At 40.0% G+C, this 20,925-nt stretch overlaps 1 protein-coding gene across 3 annotated transcripts in view; it reads right to left on the reverse strand.

Moving 5' to 3' along the window:
• Positions 1-20,925, reverse strand: part of Acot9 (acyl-CoA thioesterase 9) — a 50,369-nt gene that overhangs the window by 27,291 nt on the left and 2,153 nt on the right. For all 3 annotated transcript variants that reach the window (XM_039099645.2, XM_039099644.2, NM_001013960.1), the window contains 4 exons: positions 15,816-15,910; positions 13,393-13,438; positions 6,418-6,588; positions 6,078-6,115 (listed from right to left, as the gene is read on the reverse strand). In XM_039099645.2, the coding sequence (XP_038955573.1) occupies positions 6,078-6,115; positions 6,418-6,572 (193 nt within the window). In that variant the 5' untranslated portion in view covers positions 6,573-6,588; positions 13,393-13,438; positions 15,816-15,910. The remainder of the gene's footprint in view (positions 1-6,077; positions 6,116-6,417; positions 6,589-13,392; positions 13,439-15,815; positions 15,911-20,925) is intronic.

Here is a 20,925-nt window from a genome sequence, read left to right on the forward strand (position 1 = left end):
ACAGAAAGACATACATGGTATGCACTCATTGATAAGTGGCTATTAGCCCAAATGCTTGAATTACCCTAGATGCCTAGAACAAACGAAACTCAAGACGGATGATCAAAATGTGAATGCTTCACTCCTTTTTTAAATGAGGAAAAAGAATACCCTTGGCAGGGAAGGGAGAGGCAAAGATTAAAACAGAGACTGAAGGAACACCCATTCAGAGCCTGCCCCACATGTGGCCCATACATATACAGCACCCAATTAGACAAGATGGATGAAGCAAAGAAGTGCAGACCGACAGGAGCCGGATGTAGATCGCTCCTGAGAGACACAGCCAGAATACAGCAAATATAGAGGCGAATGCCAGCAGCAAACCACTGAACTGAGAATAGGTCCCCTATTGAAGGAATCAGAGAAAGAACTGGAAGAGCTTGAAGGGGCTCGAGACCCCAAAAGTACAACAATGCCAAGCAACCAGAGCTTCCAGGGACTAAGCCACTACCTAAAGACTATACATGGACTGACCCTGGACTCTGACCCCATAGGTAGGAATGAATATCCTAGTAAGAGCACCAGTGGAAGGGGAAGCCCTGGGTCCTGCTAAGACTGAACCCACAGTGAACTAGTCTATGGGGGGAGGGCGGCAATGGGGGGAGGGTTGGGAGGGGAACACCCATAAGGAAGGGGAGGGGGGAGGGGGATGTTTGCCCGGAAACCGGGAAAGGGAATAACACTCGAAATGTATATAAGAAATACTCAAGTTAATAAAAAAAAAAAAAAAAAAAAAAAAGAAAATGTCCCACAGGCCTACCTACAGCCCAATCTTATAGTGGCATTTTCTCAACTGGGGCTCCCTCCTCTCTGATTTCTCTAGCTTGTGTCAACTTGACATAAAACCAACCAGCACTAGGTCAGAAGAGGGCAATGAATTCCCTGGATCTAGAGTTACATATAGTCAGTTGTAACCTGCCATGTAAATTTTGAAATTAAATCTGGCAGCTAGATCTCTTAACTGCTGATCTATCTCTCTGGCCCCTGCCTCATCTCTTAGGTGGTTGGCATTACCAGCATCTCTACCACATCTGGCCTTCAAGAGTTTTATAAACTTAGTCTGGAGAGCCTTTACTTTTTCTATTTGTAGATTTAGTAAGGAAATCGAATTCCACCCCCCCCCACCAAGTAGTTTTTCAGAACACCAAGGAAACAATGCCAAATCAGAGTAAAAACCTAGGATATATCTGACATTATGAATCAAACACCCCCAGAAAAGTGGAAGTAAGCACAGGACTCAGCTACCTGTTTCACCCCAATTCTTTCATAATCATGACTGTGATTTTACTCAGTTATCCCTCTTTCCCAACCACACTGTTGGCTCCCACACTGTCCTGCAGGCCTTGGGATACTCTGTGTATCTTAACATGCATTATATATTTGCCAAGTATAGCTCTCTGTGCCTTATGAATATGAACTTGTTTAAATTTGTATTACAGTTATGCATTGATTGGGGTTCCTGCTTTTGCCACCATGATCTCCTTAAATGGGTCTCGCCACTCTCAGGACAAAGTCTGATCAATAATACATGCTAAACAATAGCTAACTATTCCATCTAGTGTACCCATCTTAAAGGATACACTGGGGCCTGAAGTGTTAAAGACAAAAAACTCCATTTAAAAGCTAGTCAGCTTCCTAAAAATCTTTGTAAGTATGATTGTGGTCACAGTAGTAGAATGGGAGAGAAAAAGATTCAAGAGATAAAAATATAGATCTAACAAGGCATGAATAAATGCAAAGCTTCTAGCTTAGATAGTAAGGAAAAAATACTGCAAGAGGAAAATGGGCCAACTGCACTGAAATATTTGTTTCTTTTTTCAGAGTTGGGAATTGAAGCCACACATGTTTAACTAGCATTCTGTTACTGAGCTATAACTTCAAGCCCAAGATGTTGAATTTGAGAAGCCTAATAGGACATCCAAAGAGAGATATCCAGTAGACAGGAAGCCAACCTGGAACTCAGAGGAAGCCAGCAAATTTAATTTCACAGGTATTCAAAATATTCAGAGCAAGTGAAGGGCTGAAAATAGATGAGATTATTTATATCAAATGAGAAAAGATAGCCTTCAAAAGTGCAGAAGATAAAATCCTGGGACTTAATGGATCAACAGAGAAAGAGGATCCTATAAAGATTGGAAAAGGGAAGCCAAAGAGGCAAGAAAAAATGTCACCAGAGACCAAGAATGAGTGGAACATTATCAGAAACCACAAGAGATAACAGGTAAGCATGAGGAAGTTCTGTGTAATAAAGACGTCAACAGTGAGCGTGGCAAGAACATTTTCAATTACACGGAAGAGAAACCAGAGCATAGCAGTCTGACAAGTAACAGATCTCAATAAAGGGCAACAAAACAAAATGACTTTTCTAATTCTTTCCAGGAAATCAGCAATGAAGGAAAGGGAAAGAAAGTCTGAGAGTGTTCATAAGAAAGGGAGTTTATTAACTTTTCGTTTTAAGATGGAGAACCTTGATGTTTATAACATTGGGGAAAAGTAAAGTTGGGAAAAGGCTTGGAACACAAAGCAAAAGGCATATATGATAAGGGAAGTTTCTTGAAGGAAGAAGTAAAAGTATTAAGAGAACAGGTGGAAGGGATTGGCCGTCCACAGGAGGTAATGAGAGAGAACACAAGATTAAGGTCAGCAAGATGACTCAGCTGCTAAAGGCAGTTGTGGCTAAGCCTGATGACCTCCGGTCCATCTCCAGAATCTACAAGGCAGAAAGGGAGAACCAACTCACAGCAGTCTTTGATTGCCTGGGCACACATAAAAAAGAACTGGAAGAACTTGAAAAAGAAAACTGAGGTTCCTATCAAAGATACATATCCTGACACTAATCACAAGAAAGCATCAGACGAGGCCAAAAAGAGGGACAATCTATAAGAAAAGCAGGTTGCAACTCTCAAACATGTCAAGCTTACAGAAACCAATGAAAGACTTGGGATCTGCTCCTCACACAACTAACCAATACAACCTATGCTAGAGAAGCGAACCCTTCTTTAATAAATGACCACTAGTGAATACTAAATAGGCTCTGAGGATTAAAGAGTGTTAATTTTCTGATCTTGATGGTAGTATTACAGTGATGTAGAAAATGTTTTTCTTTATATAAACTATACACTAAAATATATGACATGGTCTGCAATTTACTTTCTCACAAATGATTCAAGGAAAATAATTTTTTATGTGGTATCTGTATCTTGTCTTTAAAACTCTTTTGGAGTGCTTACATGGATATAAGTCAAGGATTATTTATATGAACATAGCAGAGTGTGCCAGTGACTATACCAGTGAATAAAATGTCTCAAGCCAAGAGTGGGGGGATGGGGAGTAGTGATGGTAGTGAAACACACCTTTAATCCCAGAACTTGGGAACCAGAAGCAGGTGGATCTCTGTGAGTTCAAGACTAGGCTGGTGGACAGAGCTAGTTCCATGATGGCTGTGATGGTCTGGGTATGCCTAGCCCAGACAGTGGCACTATATGGAGGTGTAGCCTTGTTGGAGTAGGTGTGACCTTTTTGGAGTTGGTGTGCCACTGTGGGCTTTGGGTTTAAAACTCTCTGGCTACCTAGAAGCCAGTCTTCTGCTAGCTGCCTTAGGAATAAGAGGTGGGATTCTCAGCTTCTCCAGCCTCATATCTGCCTGGATGCTTCCGTGCTTCCTCCTTAATGGTAATGGACTGAACCTTTGATCCTGTAAGCCAGCCCCAGTTAAATGTTGTCCTCATAAGAGTTGCCTTGGTCATGGTGTCTATTCACAGCAGTAAAATCCTAACTATGAGGTTGATACCAGGAGTGAGATATTGATAGGTTTGACCTTGTTTTTGTTTAGAAGAATGTGGATTTGGGTACTTTGGATCTGGAAAACAGTGGAATGCTTTAAGTGGGATTTAATGGGCTATCTTAGTAGGAATATGGAAGACTTTGTTACAGAGAGTGATTTGAACTTGAAGATCTGGCCCAAGTAATACCAGTAGAGAAGAATTTCAGTATGTGGCCTAGAGACTGTTTTTGTAGTATTTGGTAAAGATTATGGCTGCTTTTTGCCCTTGTCCGAAGAGTCTACCTGAGGCTAAGTTAAAGAGATTTATATTAATGGCATTAACAAAGGAAGTCTCAAAAAAATCTAGCAGAGACTTAATTCTCTGGTTAAAGTCTCATGAAGAGCATTTTGAACAAGGGTGGCACACTTAGAAAGGAAAAATATAAAATATATGGTTCAAGTATTAAGTGGTGATTAAGAAGAGACCAGCATCACTAAGCTGTAATCTTCTGGGGAGTATTTTCTGAAAGCACAAAGAAGCTGTGTTGCAGAGGTAGTCAAGGTTGTAACTCCTGCTGCAGCTATAGTTGGTAGTGTGCCAGAGTCACCCAGGTGGTACTGGTTTTGAAGACATGAAGAGGTCATGCAAAGAAGTTGAGCCTTGCGACCATGAAGAGAGACTATGAGAGGCTATTGGTAAAGCCTAGTGGCAGTAGAAGACCCCAGCATATTGGAGATGCCAGTATCATATAATGACCCCCCACACACACACCCAAGAACAGCAGCAGCAGAGCAGAATCAAGGAGTGCTTCAGGGGCCAGTGCTAGAGAAGTGATGCCAGACCATGTGTGGATCCCAGACATTGAAACAAGAAGCTGTAACATTGGAGTTGCCTTGGAGACTCCAAGATATTTGAGATACCAGAGCCATGGGCTACCTGCCAAGGAAAGCTGCTAACAGGGAGTGGAATCAGCTGGAGAAAGAAGTTTGTTTGCAGTCAACAAAGATGAAAGAGGAGTGGAGATCTAAAGACCACTTTGTCATCAGACATGGAGAAGGCAGAGTTTGAAGTCTGCCCAGCTGGTTTCCTGTCTTAATTTGGGGATTATAGTTAAGTGATTGGGTGAATCTAAGAAGAGACCTTGAACTCTGGACTTTTAACATTGTTGAAACTGCCGTAGATTATGGGGGCTTTTGAAGTTGGACTAATGTATTTTTCATTACACTGTGTTTAGAAATGGCTCCCATAGCCTTATATGTTTGAACAAGTCTGGGTGTGGAATGTGATGGTTTGACTATGCCTAGCCCAGGGAGTGACACTATTTGGAGGTATGGCTTTGACGGAATAGATGTGGCCTTGTTGAAGTAGGTATCACTATAGACTTGGGCTTTAAAATGTTCATCCTAGTTGCCTGGATGCTAGTCTTCTACTAGCTGCCTTAGGAACAAGAAGTGGAACTCTCAGCACCTCTCGTCTAACATCTGCCTGGATGTTGCCATGCTCCTGCCTAGATGATAATGGACTGAACCTGTAAACCAGCCCCAATTAAATGTCACTCTTATAAGGTCATGGTGTCTGTTCACAGCAGTAAAACCCTAAGACAGTAGCCATAGCTACAGAGAAACCCTATCTCAAAAAAAAAAAAAAAAGAAAGAAAAAGAAAAGAAAAAAGGAAGGAAGGAAGGAAGGAAGAAAGGAAGGAAGGAAGGAAGGAAGGAAGGAAGGAAGAAAATACTTCTTCGTTCCCCAGCAACCAACTGTCTCTAGATCCTCAGGGAGGGGAGAAACCTCCTAAGCCTCTCCTGCCTAGCAACAGTTAACTGCACATAGAGCTTCCAGGAGAGGCAGTGCTTCTTTACCCTTCTATGATGGAATACCCAAGGGCCTAATCTTACATAGTTCTTGTACAGTCAATAACTTGCTGAAAGCTCAAGAATGCAATGACCATGTCATACCTAGATAATAGTGTTCCCTGACACTGCAGATAAAACTACATCTAGAGTAAGCGCTTAGCATGGTTGAGGCCCTGGGTTTAATCTCTAGCAGCTAAACTAAATTTTACAACTAAAAATCATCATAAATAAGGCTCATTTGAATGGTAACTCTATTGAAGAGAACTCTTTGTTTAGAATAAAAACAATATGACAATGAAAAATATTGTTTGTCCTTTTATGTCCTCCTATGTCCAGATTAAAAAGGTAAAATAAAATGGCCCTTTCTGTCATGGAATCACAGTCTACCCATAACTGTTATTAGGAATACAAATACCAGTACCTCCTAAGCTATCAAGGTCCTCAAGAATCCTGCCAAATCTGTGAAACAAAGCAAAATATGAATTAAATAAAAATCACAATGATTTCCCCTTAAAATCCCATAATACACTTTAAAATAATAAAAGGACTATAAAAATGACTTTAGTGATATTTACACAACTCTTTCACTATACTGAAACACTCATATACAGTCACAACTCTTTCACTATACTGAAACACTCATATACAGTCATACACTTTAAAATAGATGAATTACAAAGTTTATGAATTGTATCTCACTATAGTTGTTTTAAAAGAAAAAATTAAAACAAATGACAATGATGAATATAATACAGTGTTACCTCACTGTATTTTGAACAGTCAAATATTTGTCTCGTAGATCAGGGTCAGAACCCAAAGGCAGGAGGACTTCAATGTAACTGTCCTTCATTTTCCTCGGTGGTAGGGCTTTCTGTGATGTAGCCAAAAAATTATGAAGTAACTTCCTTTCCTCCATTGCTTTTACATGGTCTCTGAGAAGAAAAGGCAAGGCTTCATAAAACAAGAATAGTGCTGACCCACAATTCCAGTACCCATCCCTCAAACAGGATAGTCAGACATAAAAAATGGAAGCAAGGGAGATCTATGCCTGCCTTATCTTCAATCCCTTCACTCCTCTCTCATGACCCACCTGGAGAAACTGAGCATTTCTTTTTTTTTTAATTAACTTGAGTATTTCGTATTTACATTTCGAATGTTATTCCCTTTCCCGGTTTCCGGGCAAACATCCCCCTCCCCTCTCCCCTTCCTTATGGGTGTTCCCCTCCCCATCCTCCCCCCATTGTCGCCCTCCCCCCAACAATCTAGTTCACTGGGGGTTCAGTCTTAGCAGGACCCAGGGCTTCCCCTTCCACTGGTGCTCTTACTAGGATATTCAATGCTACCTATGAGGTCAGAGTCCAGGGTCAGTCCATGTATAGTCTTTAGGCAGTGGCTTAGTCCCTGGAAGCTCTGGTTGCTTGGCATTGTTGTTCATATGGGGTCTCGAGCCCATTCAAGCTCTTCCAGTTCTTTCTCTGATTCCTTCAAACGGGGTCCTATTCTCAGTTCAGTGGTTTGCTGCTGGCATTTGCCTCTGTATTTGCTGTATTCTGGCTGTGTCTCTCAGGAGCGATCTACATCCAGCTCCTGTCGGTCTGCACTTCTTTGCTTCATCCATCTTGTCTAATTGGGTGACTGTATATGTATGGGCCACATGTGGGGCAGGCTCTGAATGGGTGTTCCTTCTGTCTCTGTTTTAATCTTTGCTTCTCTATTCCCTGCCAAGGGTATTCTTGTTCCCCCTTTTAAAGAAGGAGTGAAGCATTCACATTTTGATCATCCGTCTTGAGTTTCATTTGTTCTAGGCATCTAGGGTAATTCAAGCATTTGGGCTAATGTCCACTTATCAATGAGTGCATACCATGTGTGAAACTGAGCATTTCTAATGACATTTTTAAACTTGTACGTAAGAGTCTCATGCTCTACCAACTGTGAGAGCTGGGGGCTAGCCATATATATAAAAATGCATATTTACTGATATAGGTACATCTAATTGGGACACTGACCAAAAAGTTTCTTCAGAAATCAAGTTATCATTCAGTGTTTAAGAGCAGTGGCTTCTTGTTTAGAGGACTCTGATTGGCTTCCCAGCACTCACAACCATCTGTAACTATATTTCCAGAGGATCTGATGCCACCTCCTAGCCTCCTCAGACACTGAACACACATGATACCCATGCATAGAAAACACATAAAAAGTTTTATCTTTTAGAAGGCTTATTCATACTAGCAACATAGCTTGGGAGTAGAATACTTGCCTAGCATGTGTAAAATCCTGAATTCAACACTAAGCCAGAAAGGGGAAGAGAGATGAGGCAGGGTTATAACACTACTTCAGAGTCTCATTATCCTGTCAGATTCATATTTGTTCTCATAGTCTCTCTCCTCTCTTCCCCTCTCCCTCTCCCTCCCCTTTCCTTTAGTTTTAGAAAAGAGACAAATGAGAAAAAAATGAATGATATCCAAACAATGTATGCAAAGCAGAATAAAAGGTAAAAGGGAAGAAAATGTTTTTAAAAGACAAAAGCGGAAAACAGAAAACTAAAGTAGAACACAAAAGAGAAAGCAGCAGGAAACGAAAAATTTAGCAGCACTATTATATACAAAGTGCTTCTAAATTTAAATGATTTATTTGAGTTAATTTTATACCCAGCCACTTTGCTGAAGTTGTTTATCAGCTTTAGTAGTTCTCTGGTGGAACTTTTGGGATCACTTAAATATACTATCATGTCATCTGCAAATAGTGATATTTTGACTTCTTCTTTTCCGATCTGTATCCCTTTGATCTCCTTTTGTTGTCTGATTGCTCTGGCTAGAACTTCAAGAACTATATTGAATAAGTAGGGAGAGAGTGGGCAGCCTTGTCTAGTCCCTGATTTTAGTGGGATTGCTTCAAGTTTCTCTCCATTTAGTTTAATGTTAGCAACTGGTTTGCTGTATATGGCTTTTACTATGTTTAGGTATGGGCCTTGAATTCCTATTCTTTCCAGGACTTTTATCATGAAGGGGTGTTGAATTTTGTCAAATGCTTTCTCAGCATCTAATGAAATGATCATGTGGTTCTGTTCTTTCAGTTTGTTTATATAATGGATCACGTTGATGGTTTTCCGTATATTAAACCATCCCTGCATGCCTGGGATGAAGCCTACTTGATCATGATGGATGATTGTTTTGATGTGCTCTTGAATTCGGTTTGCCAGAATTTTATTGAGTATTTTTGCGTCGATATTCATAAGGGAAATTGGTCTGAAGTTCTCTTTCTTTGTTGTGTCTTTGTGTGGTTTAGGTATAAGAGTAATTGTGGCTTCGTAGAAGGAATTCGGTAGGGCTCCATCTGTTTCAATTTTGTGGAATAGTTTGGATAATATTGGTATGAGGTCTTCTATGAAGGTTTGATAGAATTCTGCACTAAACCCGTCTGGACCTGGGCTCTTTTTGGTTGGGAGACCTTTAATGACTGCTTCTATTTCCTTAGAAGTTATGGGGTTGTTTAACTGGTTTATCTGTTCCTGATTTAACTTCGATACCTGGTATCTGTCTAGGAAATTGTCCATTTCCTGAAGATTTTCAAATTTTGTTGAATATAGGTTTTTATAGTAAGATCTGATGATTTTTTGAATTTCCTCCGAATCTGTAGTTATGTCTCCCTTTTCATTTCTGATTTTGTTAATTTGGACACACTCTCTGTGTCCTCTCGTTAGTCTGGCTAAGGGTTTATCTATCTTGTTGATTTTCTCAAAGAAGCAACTTTTGGTTCTGTTGATTCTTTCTATGGTCCTTTTTGTTTCTACTTGGTTGATTTCAGCTCTGAGTTTGATTATTTCCTGCCTTCTACTCCTCCTGGGTGTATTTGCTTCTTTTTCTTCTAGAGCTTTTAGGTGTGCTGTCAAGCTGCTGACATATGCTCTTTCCTGTTTCTTTCTGCAGGCACTCAGCGCTATGAGTTTTCCTCTTAGCACAGCTTTCATTGTGTCCCATAAGTTTGAGTATGTTGTATCTTCATTTTCATTAAATTCTAAAAAGTTTTTAATTTCTTTCTTTATTTCTTCCTTGACCAGGTTATCATTGAGTAGAGCATTGTTCAATTTCCACGTATATGTGGGCATTCTTCCCTTATTGTTATTGAAGACCAGTTTTAGGCCGTGGTGGTCCGATAGCACGCATGGGATTATTTCTATCTTTCTGTACCTGTTGAGGCCCGTTTTTTGACCAATTATATGGTCAATTTTGGAGAAAGTACCATGAGGAGCTGAGAAGAAGGTATATCCTTTTGCTTTAGGATAGAATGTTCTATAAATATCCGTTAAGTCCATTTGGCTCATGACTTCTCTTAGTCTGTCTACATCACTGTTTAATTTCTGTTTCCATGATCTGTCCATTGATGAGAGTGGGGTGTTGAAATCTCCCACTATTATTGTGTGAGGTGCAATGTGTGTTTTGAGCTTTAGTAAGGTTTCTTTTACGTATGTAGGTGCCCTTGTATTTGGGGCATAGATATTTAGGATTGAGAGTTCATCTTGGTGGATTTTTCCTTTGATGAATATGAAGTGTCCTTCCTTATCTTTTTTGATGACTTTTAGTTGGAAATTGATTTTATTTGATATTAGAATGGCTACTCCAGCTTGCTTCTTCTGACCATTTGCTTGGAAAGTTGTTTTCCAGCCTTTCACTCTGAGGTAGTGTCTGTCTTTTTCTCTGAGGTGTGTTTCCTGTAGGCAGCAGAATGCAGGGTCCTCGTTGCGTATCCAGTTTGTTAATCTATGTCTTTTTATTGGGGAGTTGAGGCCATTGATATTGAGAGATATTAAGGAATAGTGATTATTGCTTCCCGTTATATTCATATTTGGATGTGAGGTTATGTTTGTGTGCTTTCATTCTCTTTGTTTTGTTGCCAAGACGATTAGTTTCTTGCTTCTTCTAGGGTATAGCTTGCCTCCTTATGTTGGGCTTTACCATTTATTATCCTTTGTAGTGCTGGATTTGTAGAAAGATATTGTGTAAATTTGGTTTTGTCATGGAATATCTTGGTTTCTCCATCAATGTTAATTGAGAGTTTTGCTGGATACAGTAACCTGGGCTGGCATTTGTGTTCTCTTAGTGTCTGTATGACATCAGTCCAGGATCTTCTGGCCTTCATAGTTTCTGGCGAGAAGTCTGGTGTGATTCTGATAGGTCTCCCTTTATATGTTACTTGACCTTTTTCCCTTACTGCTTTTAATATTCTTTCTTTATTTTGTGCGTTTGGTGTTTTGACAATTATGTGACGGGAGGTGTTTCTTTTCTGGTCCAATCTATTTGGAGTTCTGTAGGCTTCTTGTATGTCTATGGGTATCTCTTTTTTTAGGTTAGGGAAGTTTTCTTCTATGATTTTGTTGAAGATATTTACTGGTCCTTTGAGCTGGGAGTCTTCACTCTCTTCTATACCTATTATCCTTAGGTTTGATCTTCTCATTGAGTCCTGGATTTCCTGTATGTTTTGGACCAGTAGCTTTTTCCGCTTTACATTATCTTTGACAGTTGAGTCAATGATTTCTATGGAAACTTCTGCTCCTGAGATTCTCTCTTCCATCTCTTGTATTCTGTTGGTGAAGCTTGTATCTACAGCTCCTTGTCTCTTCTTTTGGTTTTCTATATCCAGGGTTGTTTCCATGTGTTCTTTCTTGATTGCTTCTATTTCCATTTTTAATTCCTTCAACTGTTTGATTGTGTTTTCCTGGAATTCTTTCAGGGATTTTTGCGATTCCTCTCTGTAGGCTTTTACTTGTTTATTAATGTTTTCCTGTGCTTCCCTAAGTGTGTTCATGTCTTTCTTGAAGTCCTCCAGCATCATGATCAAATATGATTTTGAAACTAGATCTTGCTTTTCTGGTGTGTTTGGATATTCCATGTTTGTTTTGGTGGGAGAATTGGGCTCCGATGATGGCATGTAGTCTTGGTTTCTGTTGCTTGGGTTCCTGCGCTTGCCTCTCGCCATCAGATTATCTCTAGTGTTACTTTGTTCTGCTGTTTCTGACAGTGGCTAGACTGTCCTATAAGCCTGTGTGTCAGGAGTGCTGTAGACCTGTTTTCCTCTCTTTCAGTCAGTTATGGGGACAGAGTGTTCTGCTTTCGGGCGTGTGGTTTTTCCTCTCTACAGGTCTTCAGCTGTTCCTGTGGGCCTGTGTCTTGAGTTCACCAGGCAGCTTTCTTGCAGCAGAAAAGTTGGTCTTACCTGTGGTCCCGAAGCTCAAGTTCGCTCGTGGGGTGCTGCCCACGGGCTCTCTGCAGCGGCAGCAACCAGGAAGACCTGTGCCGCCCCTTCCGGGAGCTTCAGTGCACCAGGGTTCCAGATGGTCTTTGGCTTTTTCCTCTGGCGTCCGAGATGTGTGTGCAGGGAGCAGTCTCTTCTGGTTTCCCAGGCTTGTCCGCCTCTCTGAAGGTTTAGCTCTCCCTCCCACGGGATTTGGGTGCAGAGAACTGTTTATCCGGTCTGTTTCCTTCAGGGTCCGGCGGGGTCCTGCCGCTCCTGGGCCCTCCCCCACGGGAGCCCAGAGGCCTTATACAGTTTCCTCTTGGGCCAGGGATGTGGGCAGGGGTGAGCAGTGTTGGTGGTCTCTTCCGCTCTGCAGCCTCAGGAGTGCCCACCTGACCAGGCGGTTGGGTTTCTCTCTCACCGGGTCTGGGAGCAGAGAGCTGCTGCCTAAATGATTAACTATTATTGCCAGAGTTTGCAAAATAGTAAAATCAAAGAAATGAGTTAAAGAACGTGCATTACTCTCAACACAAATAGCTCAGCCCTGTGAAAGTCAAATTAATGGGAAAAAGGGAGATGTCAAAACCCACCAGATACCACTTTGAAAACTATTGCTCCACCTTGGTGTTGTTTTAAAAACTTCAGTTCTAGTCTGACCACCTTCTCCTACCCCCCAGGAAATGTCTAGACTTTCACCAGGACTACCTGAATCTACCCACAGCTCCACTTGCTCCACCTTTACTACACAGATGTCAGAAGTCCTCCACTAGGGTCTAGCCTGGTGAGCACCTCCTATAACCTAATCCTTACTTTTCTGCAACCTACCAAATCTAGCCTGGGTCTCACATGCAGTGCCTTGGGTTGGTCTGGACACTAATACTGTACCTCAGTCAAGCTCTAGACGTCCTCCACGAAGCATTCTATCTCCAAGCCCCCTCTGGGGAATAGCCTGATGAATAATACCCCTAACCTATCGATCCAAGCCTTTCCTCAACCTCCCAGATTGAGCCTAAGTCCCATAAACAGTGCACCACCCTCGTCTGGCCTTCCCTGCCTTCTCGGCAAAAGATCTCTAGGATTGGGTCAATATCTGCTCTACTCATTGCCCAAAACACAGAACTCTCCCAGGATATATGCCATTCAAAAAAGGATCGAGTTAAATGAAATAGTAAGACCAGAAAACTTGAAGTCAAGTCCCAATTCTGAATTTAAGTTTTATTGTATGTAAAAATATAGATTAGAAAAAATGTCATAAGCATGTCATAAATTTTCTTCTGAAAATCAGTGAATACACCTAAACAGGTTTTGAAAATACACAATATACATAAATCACATTCTTTCATGGCAATGAGGTATCAGCTGATTACTACATTAACATATTGCTCTTTTCCTTCTCACAGAAAAACCCCATCTCCACACAGGGCTCTCCCCTAGAAGGGGATCAGCACCTAAGCCTAAATATCACTTAGCATGATCCCTTGGGGATGAAACACAGAAGTACATACCTCCAGATTGTGGATACGCCTACGATCTCCCGCAGCTTATTTCGAACTGAAACAAAGACAAAGACTTTACTCCATGAAACTAAGAAATAGGAAAGGTGGGTTAACGCAAAATGCTCAGGAACTAAGTGAAGCTTCTCATGCACTCGAAAGGTCTCAAAAGATTCGGGAATTCCCATTCAGTGTCAGTAGAAACAGCACAAGGAAGGAATCAGGCTTCTCTTCTCTCAATTATGCAGCTTCCTTAGTGCAAATAAACACACTTTTTTGCCAATTACTGGGGTTTATTTAAATAAGTCAGAAAGGAATTTTTCAGTCTTTTACCCCAAAGGGCTTTATCAAAATAAAAAAATCGAGTCTCTGGGCTGGAGAGATGGCTCAGCAGTTAAGAGCACTGACTGCTCTTCCAGTGGTCATGAGTTCAAATCCCAGCAACCAGATGGTGGCTCACAACCATCTGTAAAGAGATCCAATGCCCTCTTCTGGTGTGTCTGAAGACAGTGACAGTGTACTCGTCATATATAAAAATAAATAAATAAAATCTTTTAAAAAAAAAGAAAGAAAAAAAATTGAGTCTCTTTAGGATCAAACTCTTTTCTTCATGTACACACACATGTAGAGGCCAGAGATCAACGTTAGGTATCATTACATGGTCTGTTGCTGGTCTGAAGCTTGCTAAGTAAGCTAGGCTAACTGACCAGCGAGTCCTCGGTATCCACATATCTCCATGTCTTTACTGCTGGGATTACAAGTGTACACCATCACATATGGCTTTTTGACATGGTACTAGGGATCAAGCTCAGGTCTCAGGCCTGCATGGCAAGTACTTTACCAACTGAGCTCTTTTCCTAGTCAGGGAACAAAGACATTTATAAATAGAATCTCTACCCATCGTCTTGTAGACAGCATTAGATCAAATTAATTATTTCAGCTACTAATACTAATATCTAAAACCAAGTTTTATTGCAATTTATTTTTTTACATATTTACACTGTTCTAATTAAAGCAGTTTATACCAGGGAAATAAAGCAAGACTTAAATCCAGGTAAAGCAAAGAGTGTGATTTAATTTTAATCAATGGCCATTGAGTAAGAGTAAATTAGTTTAAAACAAAACCTAAGTGCTAAAGAGAAAAATTGCTATTACCATACCATGATTCACATGGATAGTGGAAAAGGCAGAAATAATAAGATAGCAGTAATTTGGAATTAGAAAATAAACATACAATAATTCAAATAATTGTTTTTTCTATATTTCATTTTTTCTATATTTCATTTTTTCTATATTTCAAAATATACATTTCAATCTTAGAAAACTAAATGTTGCTATACTTGGTACTTCAGTAACTAAATGACCAAATTACTCATTCCAGTCATGGGAAATTCAATGTAGCTATACTTGTTCCTTCAATAACTACATGATTAAAACAAAATTATCCTTAGAATAACATGCAGTCTCATGAAAGTGGTGGAATTTCTATCAGACTGCTGCGTATATATCACAACATCAGTGCATACACTAATTATAGTTAAATCACAAAGAACTGTAAAACACAGCCAGCTGTTAGTAAAATTTTAATTTCCTCCTGAGTTAAAAAATATATACAAAATATCTCAATGAGTGTACACGTTACTGACACAAAATAGTTCTCACTAGTTTGATCTATGTGAAGAGTGGTAGGTGCTGATCAAGAATTCTGAATTTTACACATATTCATATTCTCTGTCTCCCTCCCTCCCTGTCTCTCTTACGTAGAGCCTTTAAAGTTATTGCAATTTTAATTTTAATGGACTCCTAATGTCTAAGGCTTTCTATAATCTGCATATAACAGCAGTGAGTGAAACTAACTGCCATTAAGCAGACATTGACAAGATCCCTCTATCATAACTACCTACAGGGGTTTAGGTTGGTACAAATGGTAGGCTCATTTCTTATTCATCTGACTTCACTAGATCTGTGTTTGAGTCATCTGGACCTCTATTCAGGAAGTGGAAATAAGAAACAACTCAGTCCCCAAGGTTACTAGGAACAACTCAGATTCTCACTCTGTTTCTACCTAAAGCATTTATGCAACCATCTTCTTTACGTTTATGAAATATAGACACTTAACAAGTATGTCTCAGGGATGGAGACATGACACAGTGGTTAAGAGCAGGTATCGCTCTTGCAAAAGACCCAAATTCAGTTCCCAGCACCTAACTCAGGTGCCTCAGAACTACCTGTTAACTCCAAAGAAAACTGATGTTTCTACATGCACATGTATTTATGTACACACATCCAACCACCCACCCCCACATACAGTAATTAAATATAAATCTTTAACAGCAATGTTTCATTATTGCTAAACTATCATTCTGTGCACCTCCCCCCAAAAAATGGGCTTTTTTCATCGTGTAGGCACAAAAGAATAAAAACACCCTGCTTACCTTCCTGTATGTGTAAAGGTTTACATATTTTGTTTTCAGATCCGTAAGCCAGTCCTCTGCCATGTGTAAGAAGCCCCTTGTTCAAGGTCCAAAGACTTTAAAACAAGAGAAAGTATACTTAAAATAGTTTCCAGAGCTGCTTCTTCAGGAATCTTACAGTAACACTTCACTTATTCCAGAGTATCTAGCCACACATCAGCTTTAGGATATATCTTATAGGAGTTTTCAGGTGACAAGGATGTGGTTTAAGGGTACTCCTTAAATCAGCTCTATCACTCCAACTATTTATTCTATCATTTCTTTTGTGTGCTCGTGTGATGTGGCAGTGGTCAGATTGAGGCAGTATGGGGTTTGAATATGCTTGTCCCAGGAAGTGGCACTATTTGGAGTTGTGGCCCTGTTGTTGGAAGAAGTGTGGTGTCACTGTGGGCATAGACTTTGTAAGGCCCTCATCCTAGCTGCCTGGAAGCCAGTCTTCTGCTAGCTGCCTTCAGAACAAGACAGAACTCTTGGCTCCTTCAGCCCCATGTCTGCCTGGATGCTGCCATGCTTCTGCCTTGTTGATAATGAACTGAACCTCTGATCCTGTAAGCCAGCCCCAATTAAATGCTTGCCTTATAAGAATTGCCTTGGTCATGGTGTCTCTTCACAGCAGCAAAACCGTAAGACAGGCAGTCTTGTTTCTGGGATGCTACAAACTCCTGACTAGCTGGCCCCTAAGATTCCTTGTGATTTTCCTATCTCTGTCTCTTATCCTGCCGTAAGAATGTTGGGATTAAAGAACATTCAGCTTCTTTTTTTAAATTATTACTATTTACATGGGTTCCAGGGATATAACTCAGGTTTTCAGGAAAGTATTTTTACTTGCTGATCTACCTTGACTTTTGAGTTTTGTGACATGGTCCATGAGCCCTGTGCCTGAAGACTGAACCTAGTGATGTGCAAGCTAAACCATTGTGCCACATCCTCAAAGCCTTAGCCCCTGTAACTACTTATGTTTCAAAGTAGAGTTTATTAGGAACACATTTTAAGACAGAATTAAACATGGAAATTAATAGAAAGAGAGGTGCCCAGGGAAAGGACACCTTAAGAAAGTATGTGGATTTCTCAAAAAAAGAGGTACCTTTTTTTAAAGGTTTTTGAGACAGGATCTCATGGTCTTGGTATGTAGCTGAAGAAAAATAAACTTGAGCTTGTGATCCTCCTGCCTCTACCTTCTAAGTGCTGCAATAATAGGTATGCCTTACCATGCCTGACACACACATTGGAAGTTGGCACTTTGTTGTTGTTTTGTTTTTGTAATAATAGGGATTTAATCCAGGACCCTAAAATGCTAGGCGAGTGCTCTCCCTCTGAGCTATAGATCCTTAGCCCAACTACTCCTTGAGATGAAAGATAAACTATAATTATCTGCAAAATAAACAAAAGATGTGAACCAGGTTTAATGGATTCCAACTTACCCTTTAGATTTTATTGGCTTCAGAAGCCCAGAACTAATTTGATAAACAAACGAGCACATTAATTATGAACATTTACTTTGTTCTTTATTATCACACCATATTTCCTCAATAAGTAAGATCAACTCAATTACAAACTAATCATCTTTGAACTTTGAATCAGGCCTTTGCACTCAAAGTACTTATTTGACTTGTCTAGAAATTTCTTAGGTAGCTAATGAAATTTAAAAAAAAAAAGCTATGTATTCAAAAGGGACTTATCAATCTTCTCAAAAATAAACTAGGTAAGTTGATTTTAGCTTACTCTTGCTTAAATATTAACTCTTAACCACACACTACTATATTAGTAATTACACACACACACACACACACACACACACACACACACACACACACAGACACACACATCGCCCTGTATGGTGACAGATTCCTGTGAGTGCAAGGCCAACCTGGTCTACAAAATGAATTCCAGTGCAGTGAAAGCTAAATGGTGAGGCTGTTTTGTCTAACAACACACACACACAAACACACAAACACACAAACACACACACACACACACACACACACCAGAAATTAACAAATTGATCTGTGAAATCATAGTTGAAAATTTATGGAAGGAATCCAGAATATCAAAAACTGGAAGTCATTATACCTCAAGTTAACAGCAAATTTTTACTACATAATGTGAGGATAATAACTAAGCAAAAAAATATATTTTTACCTTTCCTTAGAGCCCAAGTTACTGAATTACAGCATTCAGTGAAAGTCCCTCAGTAAAAATATTTTGTTAAAACTACTACCTACATGTAGTTTTGACAATTATGTGTTGCTAGAATGAATCTTTGACCTTTCACCAAGCCAATTAATTTAGTTGCAAAAGAACACATAATTATGCATACTTGGTCACTGGAAATTTTAACTCCTTAACTACCTGGTTATTTTATTTAGCTGTGACACAATCTCTGCTGGCCCACTAAAACAGAAATGCTTGCTGGAGGACTTTAGTCTTTATGTTCTCTTTATTCACCATTGATAACTTTTCCCTTGTCTGTACTTTTCTACACAGATTAATATTTTGGTTAGATCTTCTTGATCTTAACCTTCAAATTTGAATTTTCTCAGAATGTCATTCAGATTTTACTATTTTTCACCATTGTATACATTTTATGTAAGTTCAAATCTGTTATTCGTGGAAGTAGGTTATATATTCTTCTATCCTGCCACCCACAAACCAGGGTTCTGAAATAGAACATACCTAGTTTGAAAGAATATAACAGGATGTAGAAGGTGACAAAGTTATGATTCTGGCAAGCTGTGTTCAATCTACAGGACCCACAAAAAGGTAAAAGGAAAAACCCAACTCCACAAAGCTGTCCTTTGACTTCCACATGCACACCACGGCATGCACACATGCACACACATGGGCATGCCCATGCGCACATACATACACACACACACACACACACACAGAGAGAGAGAGAGAGAGAGAGAGAGAGAGAGAGAGAGAGAGAGAGAGACAGAGACAGAGAGAGAGAGAGAGAGAGAGAGAGAGAGAGAGAGAGAGAGAGAGAGAGGAAGATTTGGGAGATGCTCACTGGGTAGAAATGCTTGCAGTGACCTAGATTTAGATACTGGCAACCACATACAAGCTCAGATGTGGCTGCATGTGTGCCTATAAACCCAGAGATGGGAAGATCACCAGGGCTTACTGGCCAGCCAGTCTAGCCTAAATGATAATCTCTAGTCTCAGTGAGAGTTCCTGTCTTATGGGAATTATGCAAGTGATGGAGCAGGATGCATGATGACCTCTTGTTTCTACATGCAAACACGAACAAACACACTTTCGAATATATATGTGCATACAGAACTTCACATCACATGCACACAGACATGAAGAACATGCAGCAGAAAGAACAGTTAACCATTTCTGTTGCTAACATTAACTGAAAGACAAAATGGCCATGAGTTCAAACCCCAGTAACATAAAAAAGGAGAACTGAATACAGAAAAAAACAAAAAACAAACAAAAAAAAAACCCCACCAGGTCAACATATTAGTCTTAAGGCCCTAATTTCTGTATGCAGCCTTAAAACTTAAAAATATGTTCAAAGGAAATGTAAACACTTCTTTTTTGAAAAAAATGGTTTTGTATGAACTGAGAATATAGCTGAGTTGGATGAGTGCTTGCCCAGCATGCTTGAAATTTCTAGCACACATAAAAAGCACATGCTTGAAATCAGAGCACTTGAGAGGCTGGGGTATGTGTGCATCTGTATGTGGGTATATACACATGCATGTGCGTCTGTGGGTACCTGTGGGGCAATGACTCTCCTGAGCTGGCTTTACAGGTGGCTGCAGGGTATTTGAAAAAGGTAGTGAGATCCAAACTCAGGTCCTCTGGGAGAGTAGCAATGGTTCTTAGCCACACAGCCATCTCTCTAATCCCTGAACTATCTATTTTAAACCTTGAACACTTATAAAACAGTAATTTGAAGTATAGATTTGTAACAGCTGTACAATATATTTGGGTTTTAAACTGACTCATCTAGAACAACTTCTAGTCCTGTAAGCTCTGTTAATGGTAAAGAAATACAGCCTTCTTTATTTTATAGCATAATACTACTCTTTTTGTTTTAGACATAGAACTAACTTACCATTGTGTTACAATAGCAAACACTTTTCAATATAGTTCTATGTTCTACGTCTCCAGCATAAATTTTATCATTTGGTCTAGGCTATGTCATCTGACTTTGTGTAAGTCCACTCTGATGTTGCATAATGACCAAACTTCCTACCAGCACTGTGCTCAGAGCACTGGTAGGTGATGAAGCACTGAAGTAGAAATGGCTTAATCAACACCCAGCACCTCAGTGCCTCAAAACTATTTTACTAGCTCCGTTATCTCCAATAAGCTCACAGAGCAGCTTACCATAATTCCTAGGATTTTAGTGGAAACTCCCATGGGCCCTTGAGGATTCTCAGGTCTCAGAACCCCAGGATTGAACCTTTCTAATGAAAGAAGCCCAAGAATCTGAACCTTTCCATGGCCTGCCTAGGGAGCCACAGAGTCACCTGAGTTGTGAAAAGAAAAAGCTTGGCTCCATCTTAGGTTCGAAAAAATGGAGAAAATGGCAAAACAATTGTTACCCCATTATCAGAGAGTACAAGGTTGGGAGTATCAGCTTGGTAGAGGACTTGCTTAGGTTGAGTGAGGCCCTGCAGCTGGGACAGCACCAGCAAGGTTAATCTTACCCCCACCACTCACAGGAAATACCTCAACATGCAGACAAAATCAAGTGGGATGACTCGTCCATCTGAGAAAAAGCTGCACAAGCAAATGCCAACTATCCAGATCACCCTGACACTCTATACTTACATAGGGATTGCTTCTCTTATTTAATAGGTTCAATAGGTTCAAGAAGACTAACACGAAAGGAACACAAAAGTACAAAGTACAAGGAAAGACTTCCAGGGAGAGAGGAGCTCAAGAAAGATACTGTTGGGGCTGAGGGGATAGCTCAATGATTAAGACTTTATTAAAAAAATAACTTTTTGAAATTTTCTTTTTGTATGTCTCAGTGTTCTGCCTACATGCATGTTTGTGTCCAAAGAGGGGGTCAGATCTCTTACAACTGGAGTCCTTGAACCCGGAT

Source organism: Rattus norvegicus, chromosome X (assembly GCF_036323735.1).
Source record: "Rattus norvegicus strain BN/NHsdMcwi chromosome X, GRCr8, whole genome shotgun sequence".
NCBI lineage: Eukaryota > Metazoa > Chordata > Mammalia > Rodentia > Muridae > Rattus > Rattus norvegicus.